The sequence below is a fragment of the Phyllobates terribilis genome, unplaced genomic scaffold (genome assembly GCF_046119375.1).
Source record: "Phyllobates terribilis strain yellow unplaced genomic scaffold, ASM4611937v1 Scaffold_7__3_contigs__length_470593459, whole genome shotgun sequence".
In the NCBI taxonomy this organism is placed as follows: Eukaryota; Metazoa; Chordata; class Amphibia; order Anura; family Dendrobatidae; genus Phyllobates; species Phyllobates terribilis.
In genome coordinates, this window is record NW_027362767.1 from 428,586,874 (window position 1) to 428,609,534 (window position 22,661).

General features: G+C 43.4%; 1 protein-coding gene across 1 annotated transcript in view; it reads right to left on the reverse strand.

The window, feature by feature from the left end:
* Positions 1 to 3,139: 3,139 nt before the first annotated feature.
* Positions 3,140 to 22,661, reverse strand: part of COL11A2 (collagen type XI alpha 2 chain) — a 157,227-nt gene continuing 137,705 nt past the window's right edge. The window contains exons 44-66 of the mRNA XM_073641947.1: positions 20,734 to 20,787; positions 19,730 to 19,837; positions 18,249 to 18,302; positions 18,104 to 18,157; positions 17,498 to 17,551; positions 17,310 to 17,363; positions 17,066 to 17,173; positions 15,835 to 15,888; positions 14,033 to 14,086; positions 12,857 to 12,910; positions 12,625 to 12,678; positions 12,405 to 12,512; positions 8,577 to 8,630; positions 8,450 to 8,503; positions 7,430 to 7,537; positions 7,294 to 7,347; positions 7,065 to 7,100; positions 6,698 to 6,751; positions 6,351 to 6,600; positions 5,341 to 5,453; positions 5,196 to 5,264; positions 4,756 to 4,989; positions 3,140 to 4,209 (exon numbers count right to left, since the gene is read on the reverse strand). Of these exons, the coding sequence (XP_073498048.1) occupies positions 4,063 to 4,209; positions 4,756 to 4,989; positions 5,196 to 5,264; positions 5,341 to 5,453; positions 6,351 to 6,600; positions 6,698 to 6,751; positions 7,065 to 7,100; positions 7,294 to 7,347; positions 7,430 to 7,537; positions 8,450 to 8,503; positions 8,577 to 8,630; positions 12,405 to 12,512; positions 12,625 to 12,678; positions 12,857 to 12,910; positions 14,033 to 14,086; positions 15,835 to 15,888; positions 17,066 to 17,173; positions 17,310 to 17,363; positions 17,498 to 17,551; positions 18,104 to 18,157; positions 18,249 to 18,302; positions 19,730 to 19,837; positions 20,734 to 20,787 (1,983 nt within the window). The 3' untranslated portion in view covers positions 3,140 to 4,062. The remainder of the gene's footprint in view (positions 4,210 to 4,755; positions 4,990 to 5,195; positions 5,265 to 5,340; positions 5,454 to 6,350; positions 6,601 to 6,697; positions 6,752 to 7,064; positions 7,101 to 7,293; positions 7,348 to 7,429; positions 7,538 to 8,449; positions 8,504 to 8,576; positions 8,631 to 12,404; positions 12,513 to 12,624; positions 12,679 to 12,856; positions 12,911 to 14,032; positions 14,087 to 15,834; positions 15,889 to 17,065; positions 17,174 to 17,309; positions 17,364 to 17,497; positions 17,552 to 18,103; positions 18,158 to 18,248; positions 18,303 to 19,729; positions 19,838 to 20,733; positions 20,788 to 22,661) is intronic.

A 22,661-nucleotide genomic window follows, 5' to 3' on the forward strand; every position in this document is an offset into this window, starting at 1 on the left:
GTAGAGTTTTATAGATCCATTCACACATCCATGAAAATCACGGATCTGAGAATGAGATCTGTGAGGGTCAGAGAATGTCCTGTTCTGATCCGATTTTGAGGATTAGAATAGGACATGCTCAATATGTCTGTAAAATAGGGCAGCACACCGACACTGCACACAGATACAGGAATGTAGCCTGATTATCTATAGCACAGTCCCTTAGTATATAGTGTGCTCACTTATTATGTATAGCACAGTCCCTTAGTATATAATGTACTCACTTATTATGTATAGCACAGTCCCTTAGTATATAGTGTACTCACTTATTATGTATAGCACAGTCCCTTAGTATATAGTGTACTCACTTATTATGTATAGCACAGTCCCTTAGTATATAATGTACTCACTTATTATGTATAGCACAGTCCCTTAGTATATAGTGTACTCACTTATTATGTATAGCACAGTCCCTTAGTATATAGTGTACTCACTTATTATGTATAGCGTTGTCCTTAATTATTAAAGACTATCTTTAACCTAGAGGAGGAGACCAGACAGGTCCAATATTATCCCGTGAGACATATTGGATATTAGGTATGGAGGCTCGGGCTCCAGCAGGTCTGAATTATAGAACGGATTTGCTATATTACTATTGATTTCTTATTATTGCATTAACAACATAACTATATTGGAAATATGTATTATGTAATATCACAATGTATTATCCCATTTAGTGCTAAGAGAGGCTCATGCTCTAAGGGCCTATATGGGCTTGAAACGCATAGAAAAAGTATTTCTTTAAATTAGTTTGTCTTACAATTTTACAGTGACCAAATAAATATATATTTTTAATTTCTTTCAATTACGGATGCTGGAATTATCCACTTTATCTCAATGTAAGGCTGGCTGTGGTCAGTCATTACCTGCTGTATACGGTGATATAGTCTTTTACGTTTTATGTCTTTCTTTGCTCGTCTTTGTGATACCTTTTTAATTTTTTCATAATCCCTGATGATGATAGCTAATGGTTCTTTCTTTCCACAATGACTCCAATAATGAAACACAAGGAGGAGAACAATCACTGGTTTTCTATCTGACCGTTCTGCTATGTCCAGTAATGCATGGAGCCAGAATTAGATGATAACAAGTTTGTAAAAGCCGTTTTCTGCTCTTTTCATGTTATTCTACACCCACATTAGTCATTAGACGCCTCGCGTGGTGCGGTTCTGTGCATTCATATGTAGGTGGGTTATATAGGATGTCATGGCAGTGTGACGGGAAATCACTGGCAGATTGTTGGGGGGCCGAGGTATCGCTTTTCTACATGTCCTGAAGACTCCTGCGTCCCCATACGACTAAATACAACTTGGAACACAAGTCATCACCACTGATACAGACCCTTATAATGCTACAATTAACCAGTTCACCTCCTTATAAAACTTGCGAAAGTCAGATACATAGTGATTGCCAAAAGCATCCAAAAAGTGTATGATCATATAAACCAATAATATAAAATTGATTTAAACCAAATTGTCGCTGTACTTGGAAGCAAAATGCGAAAAAATAAAATCACATAATCAGAAATCCTTGTGTAGTGATCCTTGTCCTGTCCTGGCTGCAGACGGTAAGAATTATATAGTAAAATTCTATGGATGTGTGACAGGAATCAGGACATGGATTGTCTATCATAGACATTGTTGTGCCATTTGGGCAAGTCAGCGCTGAAAGAATAAGTCCCTCTGTATATAGAGTGACCGGTCTGTCAATCACTGCACTAAGGGGCGGAGAGCAGCATAGAGAGGCGGCAGCGCTCTGATCATGATTTCAATATGTCAGCACTGCTAATAGCCAAATGTCACAATGGTTCTGCCGTTTTACCTACCAGGAGTACGGACCGGATCTGTAATTTGTGGTCCGTACACGGGGCCGACCACTGAGTGCACAAAGCTGCCTTAAATACATTTTAATATTTAGTATCCACTCTCCACATGTGATGATATGATATCCATTAGATGTTAAGGGTTATTCCAAAAAAGCAAGTTATCCCCAATCCATAGGATAAGAGACAACTTGCTGATCGCTGAGGGTCCGACGGCTGGGACCCCAAGCGATTCCAATATTGGACATCCAGGTATTCCTGAATGGAGGGGTGCAGACTTGGTGCATTGGATTACCAGAAATAGCGCTTTGCAGTCCAATAGACAATGAATGGAGCAGAGACCAAGCATGCACACCTCCACAATTCATGATGGAGCTGTAGAGACCTGATCTGGGGATCATTGGGGATCTCTGTGGTTGGACCCCCAGTAATTCTGATGTTGGGAGTTTGGAATCCCGAGAACAGATCTCTAGAACCCCATCCTGAATGGAGCAGAGATGTGCATGCTCGGCGCATGAGACTGCCGGAAATAGCCAAGCGCTGAGCTAGGCAGTCCCATAGACAATGAATGGAGCAGAAGCAGAGCATGTCACCACCTCACCATTCAGGACGTGGCTGCAGAGCTCCGATCTATGGGCCACTGTGGTCCCAGCAATAGAGCCTCTGGCAATAAGCAAATTATCCCTTACCTTTATGATACTCGCTATCTTGTTTTTTTGAGGATGGAATAACCTAAATCACCACAGCAGCCAATCACCACTGTGTGACGTGACGTTATGGATGCATTTTGGGGCCTGGTTCACACATCGTTATGGAAGAGGCCTGAAACTCCCCCGGATGCCTAAAATCTGGTTGGATCTTTGTGGTGATAACAATGTAATGTACAATGATGTGAAAATTTGGTGCAAATTCCATAACATATAACATTAGTGAATCCAAACTAACAGGAATTGGAGTCAACTCACCAATCACGTGGCATCGGCACCCATGTGGTATCTGATAAATGTGGTGCTAAAGCCTATAAATGAGGTGTAAGAAAGGCTGAGGGCAACCAGAAATATTACACAAAAGTGTGACAATGTCCGGTGTCCTTTATGTAGAAGGTTCACCAAGTCCATCTCACCTATAGAATTTGTAAAATCCCGTGTTTGCTCCTGGTGCATAAACTGTGATCTTAAGAGGTGCGTTGTCGTTCCAAAACCCGACTCAAGAAAAGAACCCAACCTGCCAGTTTATTCCTCTGTGGATTTCACCTTTTGCACATTATTTATTAAATAAAAGAGGAAACTATAGACACAGAGCAGATCGGATGGAACAAAGTGGAGAGAGGCGGAAGGGTCGATAGTGGCGGCAGGGAGTCATGTATGGACATGCGCAAGAAGGAAAACGAAAAAAAAAACAAATAAAAATAAAAAGCAGCAAAATTATAGATTATATATTACAATACAAAAAATACTTACAAACATTACACAGTAATACTCTGAGCACCTGTGAGATTTTTTTTTATAATCTTGTTGGACAAAACATAAGCTTTACTCCGAGCACCATAGTAAAAACGGGTTCACAGATTTTCGGTCGTCTTCTTGTTTGTTCTGGACACCTGGTTGCATTAATATTTCCCCATGTTGTGTGCAGGGTAGAAGGGACATTTATATCAAATTTTATTATTTTTTTTTTTAAATAATATTTAAAACTTTCATTTATCCACAGAAGAAAAAAATGGAGTCCCGTTATTAAGAATCCGCATGTGTTCAAAACTGGAGACGTAAGAGCTTGAAAAAAAAAAACCATTATGGAAGAGAATGCTCTTTATGGGCAAAAAAGTGGCTCAATATGTCCACAATGTGAAGGTTGTAGGACATGGGAAGTCCACACCCTTTTCTTTTATCTGGAAGGGTCGTCTTTACCTCTTATTTAAAAAAAAAGCCACAAATAATTCTAGCTAAAAGTCTATGTTAAAAAAATCTTTCTTTGGTCATCAGAATATCCGCCCAGCTTTAGGTCTTTGTCACGAGTTGACCGGGGCCTTTTGGTCTCTTGCACCACCTCGGTGGATGGGTTTGCTTTCTGCTCCTCATCGGCTGAGCGTCTTGAATACTGGTGTACAGGAGTGGAGGAAAAGGGGGGAGGGCATCTCCTTTTTTTTTTTTTTAAGAAGGGGGTACAGTTGGGTGGGGGATTGTCTTTATTTCTGAACTGCCTCAGCCCATAAAACATACAGGTCCCACTTCAAATCCAAATTTCTGGTTGGGTTCTCCAAAGTCCATAAACATAGCGTCCGTCAATGGAAGCTGCTCTACACGCGGGGTGTGAATCTCTAACACAGTCTTGTCGGTGCCTTTTCTCATCTGTAGGTGAAAACACAGAATTCAATATGTTACTGTATGAGAAGACTCCCAAGCACATAATTATCCAATGTGATGCAATGGTGCGCTAGATAGGATGACAGACTTCACCTTTTAGGCTTTAAAGTGGTTCCCAGGGAAGATAACTTATCACCTATCCTGTGGATGGCTGATAACTTATAGATTGGTTGTGATCTGACTGCTGTAACCCTCATTGGACTGTTGGGATCTGCACCAATTGGAAGAAAGAGGCACTTTTATCCCCGCTAGAATGGTGCGGCTGGAAAAAGCCAAGAGCGGCCATCAACAACCCCATAGACAATGAATGGAGGGAGGTCAGGCATGCATACTGCCGCTAACGGGGATAAAAGTGCCCCATTCTGGCAATCAATGTGGGTCCTACCGGTTGGACACTCACCAATTTTTTAAACTTGGACTCCTAAGTATAAGGTAACGTTCTGATTTCACAGATCATGTGTACCAGTCTCCATAATAAATAGACAAGTCTTTGGCAATCTAGTCTTATAATACAAAGTGACTTTGACTTACCGAACAGCCATCTCTGAGAGCCTTGATGTAAGGACTTGTGTGGAAGGAAAGGTCCTCATCATTGGCGCCCATGAAGTGCAATGCTTTCTGGTAGCTGTCGGTGGAGGCCATGTGCCAGCCAGCCGAGCGATGGCAGTGATATGTGAAGTTCTGACGGGCACCGACACTCAGCAGACGGAGGAAGGTCAACTGAACCACACCAATAGGATTTTTGTCCGAATCAACATAGGTGAACTGCCAGGAATTAACAAAAAAAATCCATGAATTGGAAAGATCAAAATAAGATGAAGAAAATGAGGAACCAAAATAGCTAAAGAATTAAGAACTATGCAAAATATAAGATAAGTATGTGACAATATAACAACAAATGAAGTAATAGAAGTCATGAGACGGGTGGCCATGGCTAATCCTTATATTTCCATGGATTGTAGGGCACTGACCTTACGGCCGCTCCTGAACTTGCTGTACCAGGTCTCTCTCTTCTCTGTGTTCCAGAAAGACATCTTAACCTAAAAGTGAGAACAACGCGTGAGCCAAATGTCATATCTCATCCAACATTAGACAGCCCTGGATCCCACTGCTCACCTTCTCAATGTCCTTGCTGGGGTAGATACAGGACTCTGCACCGGCGGTAAAGTTACAGAAGACCTTGAAGGAGTCTCGGGTGCAGCCCTGGTTTGGATCAATCCAATATTCACCTGCGAGGAAGGAGAATTACTGTTATAACAAGACAGGTACAGATTATGGCCTTCTCCTCAGAGATTAACGACATGAGATTGGGGCTCAGCATCTGACCACACACTGCCATACGGCATCACAAGGACAGATGCGATGGTTGTCAGATTCTGAGCTCTAAACTTCATATAATAAATCTCAAAACCTAAACACAAAGTAACAGACAATAAAAGTCCAGTTCGATATGTGTATTCATTTGTATTGTCAGGGAAATTTAAAGAAATAATGTGGACTATTGGCATCGAAAGAGCAATTTTTTAAATGTTTTATCAATCACATTTTATTCCATGAACAATCGCTCCATCGCTGACAGTATTTCTTGATCTCATCACTCAATCGAGACTCATATATTCCTGTACTAAACCTGCACCGACCAATTATTTCCATGGTAATCTCATATGTGGTAAACCAAGGAGTAATAGTTTGACTGGAGCAATATTCTTATAAAGTTGCTTATTGTTCTGTGCAAATAAAAGTAAAATTATGAGTTAGGGTTTTCCCATCTAGATATATATATATTGTGTATCTGGGTGAAGAGAGAATGGAGAGATGGGAGCGCAATGTGGATCTCTCCATCCCTGTCCATGGGGGAGAAGAGAAGTCAGCTCTCCATTAATTCTCCACCGGGATGCCACTGCTCTCTTGCCCAGTGAAAAACTGTTGGGGGACCTGTTTATTCAGATTGGTAAGGATCCAAAAAAATCCCTTGAAATTGTTTATATTACCAGAATATTTCTCACAAATGTCCTTGTGTCTGTATATTACTGACATCTGGTAGCTTAATCTTCCATTGTTTCCATTGATCCCGCCGCCTCAATGATCAGCATTACCGGTGCTACCAGATCCCTTTTCTTACTTACCGTCTGGAAGCTCTGGGTGGCACAGTCGCAGGTCCAGGCATGTGCGGGCCGGGTGCTCCTTGGTGCCCAATGGTGTCTTCATTAGCTCAATATCTTTCTTTATAGCATTGAGAGAGCCATAGATCTCTTCCATGCCATCGGCATAGTCCCCGGTGGGTTCATCTGCCATGATCTGACTTGCATCAATGGAGCGTTTATTTTTCTTGGGCATCTGGAATGGCAGCGGCTGGATGACTTCTCCTGGAGGTCCCTGTACGAATTACGGACAGCAGGGAATTAGACTATACAATACCAAATAGATGCTAGAGAAATTCATAGTCGATCCATCGGACTCAAGTAGCACTTACCGGAGATCCGGGGGGACCTTGTACTCCCTTCTGTCCTTTGGGCCCAGCTTGTCCCTGTAAAAGACATGGGCAAGAAAATATAATAGATGCGACATAGACAGGGGTCTCACTGATAGATGTACGTGAGATATCCACCAATACATGATGGGAGTCACAGACTATAACCCTTATCCATCCATTCATGCAATATCGGTCCTCTTATAGTCCCACAAATGGTGCGATAAAGAAAATTGATGATTTCGAAAGTCCTTATATATCCTAAAGTATGCCGAACAGACACATTGTAAGAACCTAACGTCACTATATTGAAAGCTCCCGTGTGTCTTACTGCAAATGAAAGTTGTAATAAAAGGTACAGATTACTCACCGTGGCTCCCTTTGCTCCCTTAGGACCTGGAGACCCCTAAATAATAAGGAAGACAAAGATCAGAAGATGAATATAATTTATCTCCAGCTTTTTATTTCCATAGCACTGACATATTTTATAGTTGTCTACTTCTGCTCCACTGGGCCACAATCTAAATTCACTTAATCTGAATGTACAGATGTAATGGTGAAGATGGTATAAAATAATAAAAACAGGATAAAGGACTTACAGGTTGTCCGGCTGATCCTCCTGGGCCGATGGGACCTGTGACACCAGGAATACCCTATAGTAAGAAGAAAAGCGGATTAAGACCTCAGATAATGCACAAATTTAACCCAAATGTATATACTATATACTGTACTCACAGGTTCTCCTTTCTGACCACTTGTGCCCTGTGGACCCGGCAGACCTCTGTCACCTTTCTCGCCCTGCTCACCAGTTGGTCCGATGAGGCCGATAAGACCCGGATGACCCTAAACAATGATGGAAGTCAAGTTACTGCAGTAATAATAATGTTATCACGGTGCAGAAGTAACATGAATAATACTAATATCCCAAGTTATTAGTCACAATGTCATCATGTCCACGTTCCGCTCTCCGGCATTTGGAAGCGCCATGTCGAGAGGACATGAATAGTGCAGATGTAGGACTGTCCCCGGACACATCACTTATGTGGACACGTGTCAAAGACTGAATTGTAAGGTGGTTCAGTCATAGTTATAGGCGATTTACAGTAATGGTGGTGGTAGATGTCACTAACACAAGAGACAGTAATGGTGGAATGCATAATAGATGTTCTATAAGGAGTATATGTTGGTAGATGAACATAATTAAACAGGTAAAAATAATGGAATGTTTAGTAATTCCAAGTTTTTGGCCCGGAAAATGCTTTTAATTGAAGGGGGTTTATCTGATGTTGGGAAATTATCTGAATGACATTCTCAAGCCAAGGAGGATGGATTTCACAATGGGTGTAATATTGTATATGACATATTGTATATGACATTGTTTATCTGTGCATTTACAATATGGCCGGTATGGGAACGACCAAACTCAAACTGTGCGTCAAGAAAAAGTGATAAAAGAGCGATGATCTGCAGTCGGAGAGGACTTTACTTTATTTTTTCATTGGTTTATGGGCCACACGAGGTTTTCTGAGATGATGGCTCAGATTTCACTTCTCTAAAGCTCCAGTTATAAGAATATATAAAAGGGACCAAACCAGTTAGATATGTCAGATCAGGGTTCATTGTCCTCTTCTGTATGATGTGATACGCGGTGTGTGACCATTACTGTACTGTTCGGCTGCGGTCGTCACATACACTTATTAGATGTGTGAATATTGTGATATCTACAGTGAGATGCAATCAAGCCGACGTTCTCACCTTCTCGCCTTTAGCGCCGTTATCTCCCTTGAGCCCAGGTAATCCGGGAGGACCCTGCAGGACAGACCAGTCAGTACATGCTCCACTAGTACAGACTTTACCTACAACCTGCGGATGTGTCACCTACCACAGGTCCGGGGGGTCCCGCTTGTCCTGTTGCTCCAGGGCGACCTTGTTCACCCTACAGACAAAAAAAAGAGATTAGACCCCAAACAAAGTACATGACGGATCAGTAACTGCACACATAATGTATCCATGACTGTAAGACTGGGAGACTTCTCCGACAAAAAGTGGGGACCAAACATGGCAGCAAATCAAATCAAATTTATTTCATGGATAAAAGTAAAAACTGATTATCTGCTGTGGGCGACACTGACATATTTGTGTTGGAAGGTCCAAAGGCAGAGAATGGAGAATAAATGCATATACTCTTACAAGTACACACACATGCAGTCATTACATCCATACGTTCCCTTACTACAGACATGGACACATGTGTGATCACACATCCACCCTGTGCAGGCATGTATGCACTCCCACTACAGGCATGCGCACATTCACCAATACATCTGTATTACATGAGATGTACATCTCTTATTCTTTAGTTTACAATATACGAGCTACACTAAGTACCCTATATTTATTATGCAACTTTGCTTTACATTTATATATAATGATGGTAGGGTATGAGATATATTTTTGTCTTTTGTAGGTTTTGCTTCTTTTTGCTAGTGTGAACATGCTCCTATTTCTTGCATGTCTACCATCTTAGACCTCAGTTCACATTGCTTGGTTTTTTGTCTTGTTTGCATTCTGTGCAATTTAAGGGTGTGGCATCCCCTTTGTTGAGCTGATTAGTATATATGTAGCTTACCACGGGCCTAGGTGGTCTGGAGTTGGGACCCGGTCCTATTTGTCTACCCTTTTATATGCATTACTTCAACTTTGATATACAGTAAGGTTTTTAATATAGGCAGTATAGGTACCGTCCCAATTTAGGGTCACCTTGCCGCTGGTGGGACGGCTTGTATACTTTTTTTGATCAAAAATAGTTCACTAAGTACCCTATATTTATTATGCAACTTTGCTTTACATTTATATATAATGATGGTAGGGTATGAGATATATTTTTGTCTTTTGTAGGTTTTGCTTCTTTTTGCTAGTGTGAACATGCTCCTATTTCTTGCATGTCTACCATCTTAGACCTCAGTTCACATTGCTTGGTTTTTTGAGCTACACTATAATGCAGAGGCCGCCGGCGCGCCTTTTAATAATAATAATAATAATAATCATCTTTATATAGCGCTATCATATTCCGCAGCGCTTTACAGACATTATCAGCACTGTCCCCATTGGGGCTCACTATCTACATTCCCCACCAACAAGTCTTTGGAGTGTGGGAGGAAACCGGAGAACCCAAAGGAAACCCACGCAAACACGGTGAGAACATACAAACTCCTTGCAGATGTCGCACTCAGTGGGATTTGAACCCAGGACTCCAGCGCTGCAAGACTGCAGCGCTAACTGTGGCGCCCCTGAGGGTTCGACCGCCACAGGGATGCTGCACTTCTTTAATGGAGTGTAGTGTTCCTCCTCTGAGCTAAGAACAGTGTGATAGTTGTGACCTAACCTTTTGCATCCAACACCACACTTCTCCACCAGAGGGAGCTGGTATGCACTAGGTTCTGCTCCCCTGGTTACAGGGAGACTGGGGAACACAAAGTGATAGGAACCAGTTAGTGGGTGAGGGTGGAGGACTTACAAGTTAGTTACACTTTAAATTTCATATTTAATAGAAAGCCATCTTTGATCTTGGTCTTTTGGTAGTCTTTTGCTGCTCTCTGGCAGTTTTGTCTGTCAAGCGGTCTTGGTTGCTGTCAACTACTGTGTGTAATGTGACCTCCCTCCGGGAGCGCAGATCCTGTGTGGGCCTGCACCGGCATGGGACACAGCCCTCGTACCCCGATCTATGGGACGAGAGGTAGGTTGCAGACAAGGAATGTATCAACCCCGCTAAGAACCAGGATCAAGAAGGCCCGGGAGCTTTAGAGTGTGGCTCCCCAGCAAATGGGTCCCGGGGAGGATGCAGACGGAGTGGAGTACGCCACCTGTCCTCGCCTACCTGATCTATTCAGAGGGATTCCGGCTGCAAGAGGGGTACCGGCCCCCGACACCCGACCTTGTACTCCATGTCCTGGACGGGAATGCCCGGTTAGGCCCTGAGGATCCCACCGGGCACTGGATGGAGAGGAATTGCCACCCGTGCCCTAGTCCTGAGAGGAGCTCAGAGGGAGACCCGGCCTATCTACACAAGCACAGACGGGAAAGGGTGAAGTCTGTAGTGCAGGAACACTCTGGTGTAGGGTAGCTACCGAACACTGGACTTTCTCGGATGTAGTCGGACCCCCGTTCCTGGTGGCCGCAGGACTCCGCGGGGAGCAGGGAGTCGCCTTCCCGCTGTCATCTCTAAGTGAGTAAAGCCTTGGAAGTTCACCCCTATGGCCTCCGGACTGTTCATTATGAGCCATACCATGCAACGCAGTGCCCGCACTCCCCGCACTACTACTCCCCCCCCCCCCTCCATCCTGTCTGCCTGCCCTGAGGCCTTGCTCCACCTGTGGGGAGCAGTGAGAACTTTGGCCGCCACGACACCAGGCCTCGGCGGACTGTAGCGGCGCTGGTGGACTTTCACCAGGCACCACAGGTGGCGTAGTCATTAAAATAAGCCACTCAACCCGGACGAGCCCACAACATCTTCCTTTTCATGTGACGGCCCTGAGCTCGGGTCGGGTCCGGGCCACGTCTACATCCCATCTCTTCATTACAGGACCCGACACCGAGTCCCCCATCACCCAGGGTAAACTCAAAAACTAAAAGGGCTCTTTCGAGAATTGAGCTGTCACACTAACCACTGAGCCACCGTGCTGCCTTTTCTGTTGCTTCTTCTACTGGACCAGATGCTTGACTGAGAGTCTCTGTGCTGTGTGACTACAGGCAAAGGAGCCGTCAGTCATGCAGCAGGAGGAGGCGGCGCGTGGCGGGGAATAGAGCTGGAGTGACAGAGGCTTCAGATCTACTATAGTCCTTCAGCCTCATTCGCACATCAAATCAAATGCTGATATATCAGTAATAGAGTAACTGACCAGCCATGTAAAGATATTGCTGGAATTGTCTGTGAAAGAGCTACATGCAGATATGAATAGATTGGGGTATGAAATCCTGATGACAGATTTCCCTTAAGTTTTTTTGCAGCAAAATTGCAGAAAGGAACAATGTGACCTATGAGGAACACTATTTTTAAACCTTCTATAAACCATCTCACATACAGAAAAAAGTAGAGCAGAAGTCCACGTGACACATTAGCAATATGTGTTACCAGGTCTTCTAAAAGACAGAAAAGGACCAAAACTGATCTCCAAACAGGAGCAAGCGGCAGTGGCCACTGCGGGAGGTCAGACCATTGCTAGACAACCAACCAAATCCAGTCGCCCACTGTCTAGCTAGCTCAACGATTATTCAATCGGTCTCTACACATTTTAGGAAGTAACTCAAATAAAGTTGTGTGTGAAGCTGTCAGTATGGTAGAGATCATATATAACATGCAGACAATCCCACCAGGCCCCATTTTCACTCCACTGTCCCATGAACCGGACCTAAATGAGGCAGAGTTTACACTAATCTGCCTCAGAATGTCGTCTGATGTAATTTCCTAATATTAGTATAATTTCCAATATCGATCTTGCACATTTTAGTGGATAAATGATTGGATAAGTAAGTGAGACGTCTGTGCCCTAAACAACCAGATGTCTCCAGATCAGCGCAGTGAAGAGGCTGCAGATTACGGCCTAGATATTACTGTATGGTCTTAATGGAAGCATGTATATGGTGTCGTAGAGCTTGAGCTGTTGAAATCTCCATTTTCTGACAGTTCCGTATTTTTGAGCAGATCACTCACCGCGGCTCCCGGGATACCTCTGAGACCGTCTGGTCCTTGCTTTCCTTGCGTTCCCTGAGGTCCCACAGCTCCTGTCTTACCAGGAGGACCTACAGACCCGGCCTCTCCCTGAGACCAGAAGAAACAAGGTGTAAGAGGAACGGTAATGCTACGGCTGATATCAGAGTGATGAATAAGGAATCAATATGTCGGATCCTGGAGTAAGATCCAGCACATTCACCTTTGCTCCCTTCTCTCCCTGACGACCTTCATGACCAGATGGACCCGCCGGACCCTGCGAGAGAAGAGGAGATAGAGAAAGGCAAGAAATAATGAGTATATAATAAAGTAGAACTGACTGTTCTCATCTATACTATCATGTCATATTGTGAAGGTGATGGAAATCTGATGGGTCAGAATCACAACAAAATGCAATGGAAAATTACGTACATTGTAATTAATTTTTTACTTACTCGTTTCCCCAATGCTCCTGGGGGTCCGTTCTCTCCAGTAGGACCAGGAGATCCCTGACAAAGTAGAACACAGTATGAGAAGGTCGAGAATGGACTCTCGTTCATGTTTCATCACTGATGATGAGAACTTGTAGTTGATGGGACAGATCAGGCCGTACCAGCAGTAATGAAAATGTATTCTCTAATGATATAATATATTGTGTTGGAAAGTAATAGCTGCCACTTCCTTAAAATATTACTTTCTTTTGAGCAAACAGCCGCTATTTGCTGAGATATGTAGGGAAATGAGTGACCAGGGCGAGCGCCATCTAAGGTCAAGTCAGGACTGTCCGTCCTATCAGTCGTTAGTTAAGATCAATACTGATATGTGACAACCATCCTGGATAAGACATCATATAATTTTGCTGAGCCGTAAAACCACTAGAAGATTTGGTTACAGGACAACATTAAGTAGAGTTTTCTGCAGTCAGTTTTAGGCGGTGACCGTTGTCCTAGTTGATGACTCAGATGGGAATAAGCATCTAAGATAAAAGTCACATTTTTAGGGGCTTCGCTAACTGTAGGTCAGGAGGGGAACAAACATTTTGTTGGGTTCAGGAGGCCGGGATTAAACAAAACAAGTCTCTTCTCTACAGTTATTATCTACTTTTTAATGTCACTCTACTTAAAACATTTTCCGTTTCATTTCTGAAGCCCCAGGTTCTCCAGCTTCTGATATAGGACATTCATTCAGTTATCATTTTCTTATGTTATTTTTGTATTTTAACTCCTAATAAAAATGAGACCTACAACACATCCTTATACATTTAACAATAGTATCACTCCTAGGGGCAAATATCACCCGATATTAAAGGTAACTGTGGTAATAGCGGAGATAGATGCTGGGAAAGGAAGTTGTTTCTGCGCTCTCTGGAGTCACGACAAACCATTAGTATGGATAAAAATGTAGGTTTATTATCTACGTGTTTCAGAGTCCACCGACTCCTTCCTCAGCCAGCATCTATCTCTGACATATCCATAGGAAGCTGCAGCATCTAGAGTCCAGGCTTTATAAGTGTTGTGTCCCACAAAACCCTACTAGATGAGCAGTTTTTAATACTTCTGTAACAATTATTAATTGGATAAAACCCTATTGCGCTTTTGCATTTTTTCATAACTGTGATAATAGCCACTTACTGCCTCTCCTTGTTCACCATCCTCTCCTCGTTCGCCCTTTGCGCCATCTTGTCCCTGTGAGAAAATGATCATTGATAGAAACCAATTAGTAAAAATGTCACAAATCACCGAACGTAGGGAAGGTACTGGATGGAAGAAGAAGCCGTGTGCGCCTAATAACTGCAAAGTACCAGATGGCAGTGAGTGAAGGGGCACTAAAGGGGTGAAATGAGAGAGACCAGATACCACTAGACGGAACGTGATTACAAGTATGGAAATCACAGACAGGTGGGCCCGTGTCCGCCCACTTGCACCAGGAATTCCATATAAGGCCGGTTTCAAACGTCCGTATATTTCCGGTACCGGAAAAAATGGTACCGGAGATATCCGTGTCCCGTGTGTGTTTTACGTGTTGCATCCGTGTCAGGCACGTGTGTCGCATCAGGATCACACGGACGGATATTAGCGCTACAGTTTGCGTTGTTTGCAAGCGCCGGTGCTGAACACTGCCGTCATCATGGTTCCCTGCCGGCGCTGTGATCAGCACCAGCAGGGACAATGATGAGGGTAGTGATAGTCTACTCCCGCAGTGTCCCCACTTGTGAAAATAAGAATAAAATAATAAAATCCTTATACTCACCTGTCCGGAGATGTCCCTGCTGTAATCCATGTGACCGCTGACACAGAGGAGCCGGAGAGAATGAGCCGCTCCGGAGCTGCAGCTCAAGAACTGTGTCCTGTCACTAACTGAACGCAGCTCCGGAGCAGCTCATTCTCTCTGGCTTCTCGGCTTCAGAAGTCGCATGGATTACAGCACGGACATCTCCGGACAGGTGAGTATAAGGATTTTATTATTTTATTTTATTTTTACAGGTGGAGACACCGGGAGCAGACTACTACTACCACCCTCATCATGGTCCTTGCTGGTGCTGATTGCAGCGCCGGCAGGGAACCATGATGCGGGCAGTGTTCAGCACCCGGCGCTTGGGAACAGCACTAACTGTACACAGATTCCCAGGTGCCGATACATGTTACACAGATGACACATGGATGCCATCTGTGTGTGTTCAGCGTGAGACACTTTTGCTGTCCATGCATCCGCAAAAAAACAGACATGTCAGCGTGTCGAGCACACGGACACATGGTCCATGGAAACACACTGACATGTGCACAGACCTAGATTTGAATGGGTCTGCGTGTGTCAGTGTCTCCAGTATGTGTGGAAATGGACACCACACGTACCGGAGACACTGACGTGTGAAAGAGCCCTAATAGTGACATCGCATGCTCACATGCTGCCATGATCCGGCCATCTGCAGTCATAGTCATATAGAGAGACTGCAGACTTTTGTCCTACGATTGGACAACCCTAAGGAAGTGACACTGCAGTGACCAGTGTGTAATGTGAAACTTATGGGTCCTAATGCAAAACTAGTTACAGAGCCCCCACCTACTATGTGGCAGAAATTACATCTGCACCCTCAATATGCAGAACCCTGAATGTAGATATTTAATGTATATTATAAAATTTAATTAAAGAATGTATCCAAAAAGCCAAGTAACATATGTAAAAAAAATTACAAATATATATATTTTTATCTTGAAGAACCTCTAGTTTGTCAGGAAGTTCGACTATTACCTTTTTCCCTGTATGTCTGTTCAGTATGCACACGAGTACCTGAGTTGGATGCCTCCAGGGTGAGGCCACCTCAGAAGACCACCCCAATACTATACTACAGCTGTGGTTGTCTCTTTCTGATAGTTACATTAATATACATTCATTATTTATGGTAGTTATGCCGTCCTCCATGGTGGGCACTTACTCTGGGTCCCATCTCTCCAGGGGGGCCGGGATCTCCAGGGAATCCAACAGGACCCTAAAACAGAGAAGGATGCTTTATTAGCCAAGAAAAAGAGAAATAATAATTTGTCACCTGATATATGACTGCAGAACATATTATCATTCACTAGTTCATCTCTGGGACAATAGAAAATAGCCAATTTTATCTACTAAAAAAAGATTGTCCCACTATAGAAAGTAATGAGCCATTGCTAGGATAAGCCACCACCATGCGATCAGTGGAGGACAGTCTGCTGGACCCCCACTGATCCTCAGAATGAAGGGGCTCCTGCCTTTACAACAATCCTACAGAATCCCCCCTAACTAAAGCTCATCAGCCTCAGACAATGTGAGTTATTTCCTGAAAAGTGACTTTTTCTCACTGGCGGTTTATTTACTTTATAATAATTCTGGCCGTGTTATTATGGGAGAAGATCTTCACGCACTGATTTCCTGTGCAGCCTGTAATAGACTTAGATTCTTGCTCAGCAGCCAATCTGTGAAAGCAGAACTGCAGGGGAGGGAGAGAGCAGCAACCGCAACCAATGGTGAGACAGGAGGCGTGTCTAGGAGGCGTGTCTCAGACTACTACAGACTCCCTGTAGACACTGTAACTGTGCTCTAGTCACAAATCCCAGCTCTGTGCTAATGGAGGTCAGGTAAAAGAGACAAACATCAGAATATGGAGATGATGAATAGCTGGAAAACATCACCTACGGGTACTGACATTTCAGTTCTGAACTCCTGACAGGACAGCAGCTTTAATTAATTTCACAGCTTTTCCTGCACCGACAGATAAGTAAACCCTGAACCACAGTAATGATAACTGGGCTTTTCACTGACACAATACCACATGGTCCAGAGGAAGTGGGGGAGGCAAGGGTAGGAGCAAAGGGGGAGGCAAGGGTAGGAGAAAAGGAGGAGGCAAGGGTAGGAGAAAAGGGGGAGGCAAGGGTAGGAGCAAAGCTACAGAGGCCACTGCTCCTTATCTAGCTCCTACATTCAGTGGATGGGTTGAGGTCCCAACCACTGATCACACAGCGGTGGCATATACTAGCAATGTGACATCAATGTCCTCAGTGTATATCATTTGCTTTACCAAGACACAGCAATATTCATGCAGCCCAGTAATCATTTGCTTATGGTTTCTTACAATATGTCTTTACATAACTATTTTATAATTGTCATAAATGAATATGTAACTACTTTCTCACCGGGTTTCCCTTAGGTCCATCATCACCAGTAGGTCCCTTTCCTCCTGGGGGTCCGGGGTCACCTGGTTGCCCAGACTCTCCCTTTTCACCTCTGTCTCCACGAGGTCCCTGACAAGTAAAGAATAAAGACACCAGGATTAACGCACAATATTCCATTAGAGCGAGGTCAGATTCCATGTTCCCATCATTGTTGTGGCAAGATATTTCCTATACTCCCCATTACATTGAAATCCTGATCACTCACCTTAGGTCCAGATTCGCCTTGGACACCAGGGACGCCGGTCTCACCAGGTTCTCCCTAAATTTTGGAGAGATAAGAAAGTTCTTTCAACAAAACTCATTTGGGTCATTTCCAATTTAACTTAGGACATAGGGATGTTTTTTTTCTCTAGTGTTTTTTTTACTATGTTTCTAAGAATAAAAGAGACTCACCTTCTCTCCTGGGGGTCCCAAGTTTCCAATTCCACCAGGAGGACCTTGAGGTCCCTGCAAAGAGAACAAAATCATTAAAACGGAATGTGTCACAATTTTTGTTTAAATGTTTCGGGCCTAAGAGGTAACGTTGCTCCTTGTGGAAAGTGATAAGCCAGGCCTGGCATGTCAGAGTGAGGAGACTTATAAGCCATGCATGCGCCTTTATGAACTTTATGTTAAAAAGTTTATTTATAAATGTATACAATTAAAGGGTGTAATTTTTTTTTTTATAATGTTTTAACTGAGATGCTGGGGCGGCCATATTTATTTGCTGGTGTGTAAGTGTCAAAGCTCGACTGATAGGAAATAAGATTTAATTTCATGACTCCCCCTTTAATATTGAGGCTTATTGTCTCCTGATTTGTGCATAACAACATAGTGACACAATTGGATGGCGGTGTAGGGCGACCTGCAGGACCAGAATATGGACAGAGTATGCACAGTCCGTCCTATATTGTGATGTCTCCTATCAGTAATATGAGGCTAATGAAAAGTTCTGATCCACATGATTCAGCCCAAGTGACATTAATCCGGACATATAGGCCTCTATGTGTAATAACTCACATCAGCTCCGTTAGGTCCTGCAGGTCCGCGAGGTCCGGGGGGTCCTGGGGGGCCCTATGAAACAACAGAGAACATTTATATAAAGAATATACTGTACATCAGAGACACAAGTACATGACGCCATACAATACACAATCGCACTCACCATAGGGCCCACGTCCCCTGTTTCTCCCTTCTCACCAGACGGGCCGGGCAGCCCCTGTAACATAAAGAGGAACAGGTGGATTCACATGATATAATCCAATGTACAGATTATAATCCGGATGGACGCGAGCAGCGGAGCGGAGCTTGTTCTGTGTCCGTCCATTCAGTGCTAACACTGCAAATAAAATAATCCAGTTCTTGTCCATTCTAGGTTATTATTTGAAGTATCTGGTGTGCCCAATCTCCAGTACTTGGATTATTCATATACCCGTCTGTGCAGCCGCCAAACCGAGAACATGACCCCCGGAGACTTGTCACTGATTCAGCCAAACTAAGGATAAATCTTTATAAAGCAATCATTGATGAATTGAAACAGATCCATTATCTACCGAGACCCTTCACTGATTCTGCCGCCCAGGAGCCATGGTCTACCTGAACTCTGGCCTCATCCAGCCATAACCATAGCTCCATACACTCATAGTAATCCGCCCGTGGATTAAAGACACTCATGAGCCACCAAGAAATCATACAGGTCCCCAGGACATCTAGTTGCCATATCGCTCTGTATTAGGTGCAACGCATTATTAAAGGGACCGTATATTATTATTATGCATTGCTCATATAGCGCTATCCTATTCCATAGCGCTTTACATGCATTATTATTATTGCTGTCCCCATTGGCGCTCACAATCTACATTACCTATCAGTCTTTGGAGAACCTGAAGGAAACCCACGCAAACACGGGGAGAACATACAAACTCCGTGCAGATGTTGTCCTTGGTGGGATTTGACTCCAGGACCCCAGGACGTTTATTGCTTTCCATTATATTCTAAGACCATTATTCTAAGGTGAAAACCGAAATGTCTAAACTTCCCATTTTCACTCTTTCAAAAATGTTAATGTAAAAAACACAATTTCCAAAATTTGCTAATATCTGATTTTCTAGTATATGGACAATCTTCTGTTTAATGTAGAAATTCTTCTTATATCCACTAATACAATATAAATCATATAAAATGAACAGTAGATGATGATGTGATGAGATACATTGCTGCTATTTCTCAGTAGATATATTGAGAATGTTAAAGGGATATTCCCCATCTTCATAAATGAGGATTGTTGTATAGATCTTGTAAATATAAGCCATTTTGCAATTTATTACTTACTAAAATGTTCACACATTCTTGAGATATTAACACTTTTCTTCTGTTTACAGCTCATTGCTTTGGAGACCGACCACCGCTGCTGGACGGCAGAACGTGTGCAGCGCTTACAGACTGTTTTCTATTGATCTTGTAAGCGCTGCTCTGAAGCCGGCCAGGATCGCTGGATCTCGCGGTCACCTACTAACCCCGATCGGCTTTAGCGTTTACAAGTTATCCCTACAAATGCAGACGCTCTGGACGATTTACCAACGCTCTGACTTTGTGTAACCAAAGAGACGAGACTGATCCTTACTATAGCTCCTCCATACATCTCACCTGTAAACCTATGGGTCCTGGAGATCCGGGGAATCCTCGGGTGCCTTCATCTCCTTTTGCTCCAAAAATTCCTTGCTGTCCACGAGGGCCGGGCTCTCCATCCGCACCCTGGGCAGAGAGAAATATTGGTCAATAACGGCAGGACCCGCTCCGGTTTTGGAGCTCCGGCTTTACATACAGAGGTACATTATCATGTAGATCAAGACTTCAGTAACTTTTTATTATCATGGAGATTATTTAATTTCTCTAAAGAAATGTTCATCTAAATCAGATGAATTTGATGAGGTTTTATTATGGTTCGTCATCGTACACTTTCATTTTTGATGATCTGTTTCTAATACTGTTCTGACTAGATAAGACGAGAAGTCGAAGAGCAGATCTGTGATAGACGGAGCAACGCCAAGTACTAATGTCATCGTCCTCGATCGCTCCCTGATGTGGACATATTTTATAGGAAATCCCTCACTTGTTTTTATATCTTATGGGAACGAGCTCAATCATTCCTCCCTATGAGTTAATTAATTCATAGTGGAGAAAGGAGAGACAACAGCTTTCATTCTGCCGGTGTAAATTGTGCCTGAAGAAGTCCCAGGTATAAGATAGTAACAGGTTTCATAGAGCATCATTCACACTGGCACAAGGACTGATTTTACGGCTCAGTCCTGACTGACTCTTTCTGCTATATTATAGGGAAAGAAGCGGTGACAGATCCTCCTGAAGACTGATAAACTGTCCTCAAGGGTCAAACATGGCTGTCATTATCCTCTCGTTAAATATGGAGCTCTAGGTTGTATTTTTTCATCCCCTGTCTATAGATTTTCCTCTGGTTTAATGACAATGCTACCTGACATTCTAGAAATGAAAACCCATTGAGGGGAACCAGGATCTACAGAAGAACTAAAATACATTGGTAGAGTTGAGATAACATTAGAAATGTTTCCTACTTTTTTAGATTGAGAAAAAGAATTTGCCGGTTTCTATATATTATATTACGTGATACTTACAGGAGTCCCTGGTTGTCCTAAAGGACCGATAGGACCGGGGGGACCAGGAGGACCCTAAAAAGAAGGAAAATTATTTATCAATACTTCTTTTTAAAAGAAAATAAACAGGACTTGTTAATAATAACATTACTGTGACTCATCTATGGCATTATGTGACTAACAGGTTCAGGCTATTCTGTAATGCCAGATAAAAGATATTAAACTGTTGGGTTTATTGCACGAACATCCAGAAATGTAATATTATAAGACGATGCCTCATTACGTGGAGGAAATATTGGGGGACGTCAGACTCCGCGGCCTCATTGTTCATTAATTATCAGACAAAGAAAAAAATAGAAATATTTACAAATTAACTGAAAACTGTGACATATTCTGGAGCTGCTGTTCGCCTATATCGCCTATATCTGTAGGTCAGGGGTTACGTGTCTTGTGTGAATATTATGGGAGGGAGGCCGGATGGAAATATTGGAGATTTTACATGTGAATTCATACAGGTTAAATCCACAATGCTTTATAGGACCGGGTATATAAAAAATCCCAACCACAGGCTGAAAACATTTTTCTTTGCATAGGAAGTGACCAGCAGTGTGAATATTTAAAGGGGTTTTAGTAACTATTGTCCCCAGCCGTAGGTTTATGTAAAAAAAAAACACTGCGCTTCACTTCCCCTCACTAGGTCAAGCGTTGCTTCCCGATCTCTGTTGTTTGTCTGCAGCCCTGACATCACGGTGACAGCGCTGCAGCCAGTCTCTGATTAGTGGTTCTGATGATGTGGATGGAATGAGCCACTGAGTTCAGTGATTGGCTGCAGTGATGTCAATGTGACATCAGCGCTGCAGACAAACAACAGAAACTGGGGCAGCAGCAGAGACTCAATGTTGGACTCAAGGAGGGTAAGTAAAGAGTTATGATGTTTTTACACTGAACTGCGCCTGGAAAACTGGAAAACCCCTTTAAATCCACAGGACAACAATTTTAGATCCAGAAAGAGAGCAGATAATTTTGAAGATTTTCCACATTTTAATTTCAGTGTAAGGACAAGGAAGACAATGAGGACCCTTGATGCGGGTGGGGCGCTTGCGTATTTTGGCCTCATGCGTTTTTTTCATCTCAGCAGGGTGCAGCCAGGGCCTGTAGTTTTGTTGTTGTGGGGAATTGGAGTGTCATTCTCTGTGGGGTTCACTTACATAGGGCGGCACAGTGCAACAGATCTAATAGTATGGGCAATAGGGTGTCAGCCAGACACTGCGCACCACACGTATCAGTGTGACTGGCGCCTTATACAAGTTTTATCAGTCTGCATTTGTAATACTAAGCAACTGTCCCTCCATAAATGGTCGAGGTGTGAGTGGTTGTTTCATTAGTATTTTGCACCTGCGCTGCCTCCGCAGGACTGGAGTAAAAATGCCAAAAGTTGCAAAATTTTTGGGCAGCTCCAGGTTCCCTTAAGAGTTTCCTCTCTGACTTTACCAATTTACTGCTGCTGCTATACGGATACTTTACTCAGCCCCCGGCCAGTCCATGTTACTGGCCACCAGCGATGACGTGTCACCGGCCACCAGCGATGACGTGTCACCGGTCACCAGCGATGATGTGTCACCGGCCACCAGCGATGATGTGTCACCGGCCACCAACGATGACGTGTCACTGGCTGAATCGGTCACATGTCTACAGAGATCGGTGAAGGACCGGGAAGGTGTGGGAGCTGGAGTGGGGGTAAATTGTAAGGTGAGTTCTCTGCTTCTTTAGTTAATCAGCTTTTTGGATCCACAAAGATAAATCCACAGCAAAATCTGCACAATTTGTTGTGGATTTGCTGCTGCAGATTTTAGAGGATTTACTGCAGAATTATTTTGCCGCATATCTGACCCATGTGAACGCGCCCTCACAGAAAATATTATCTCATACTTCTGTAAAACTCTCATTTA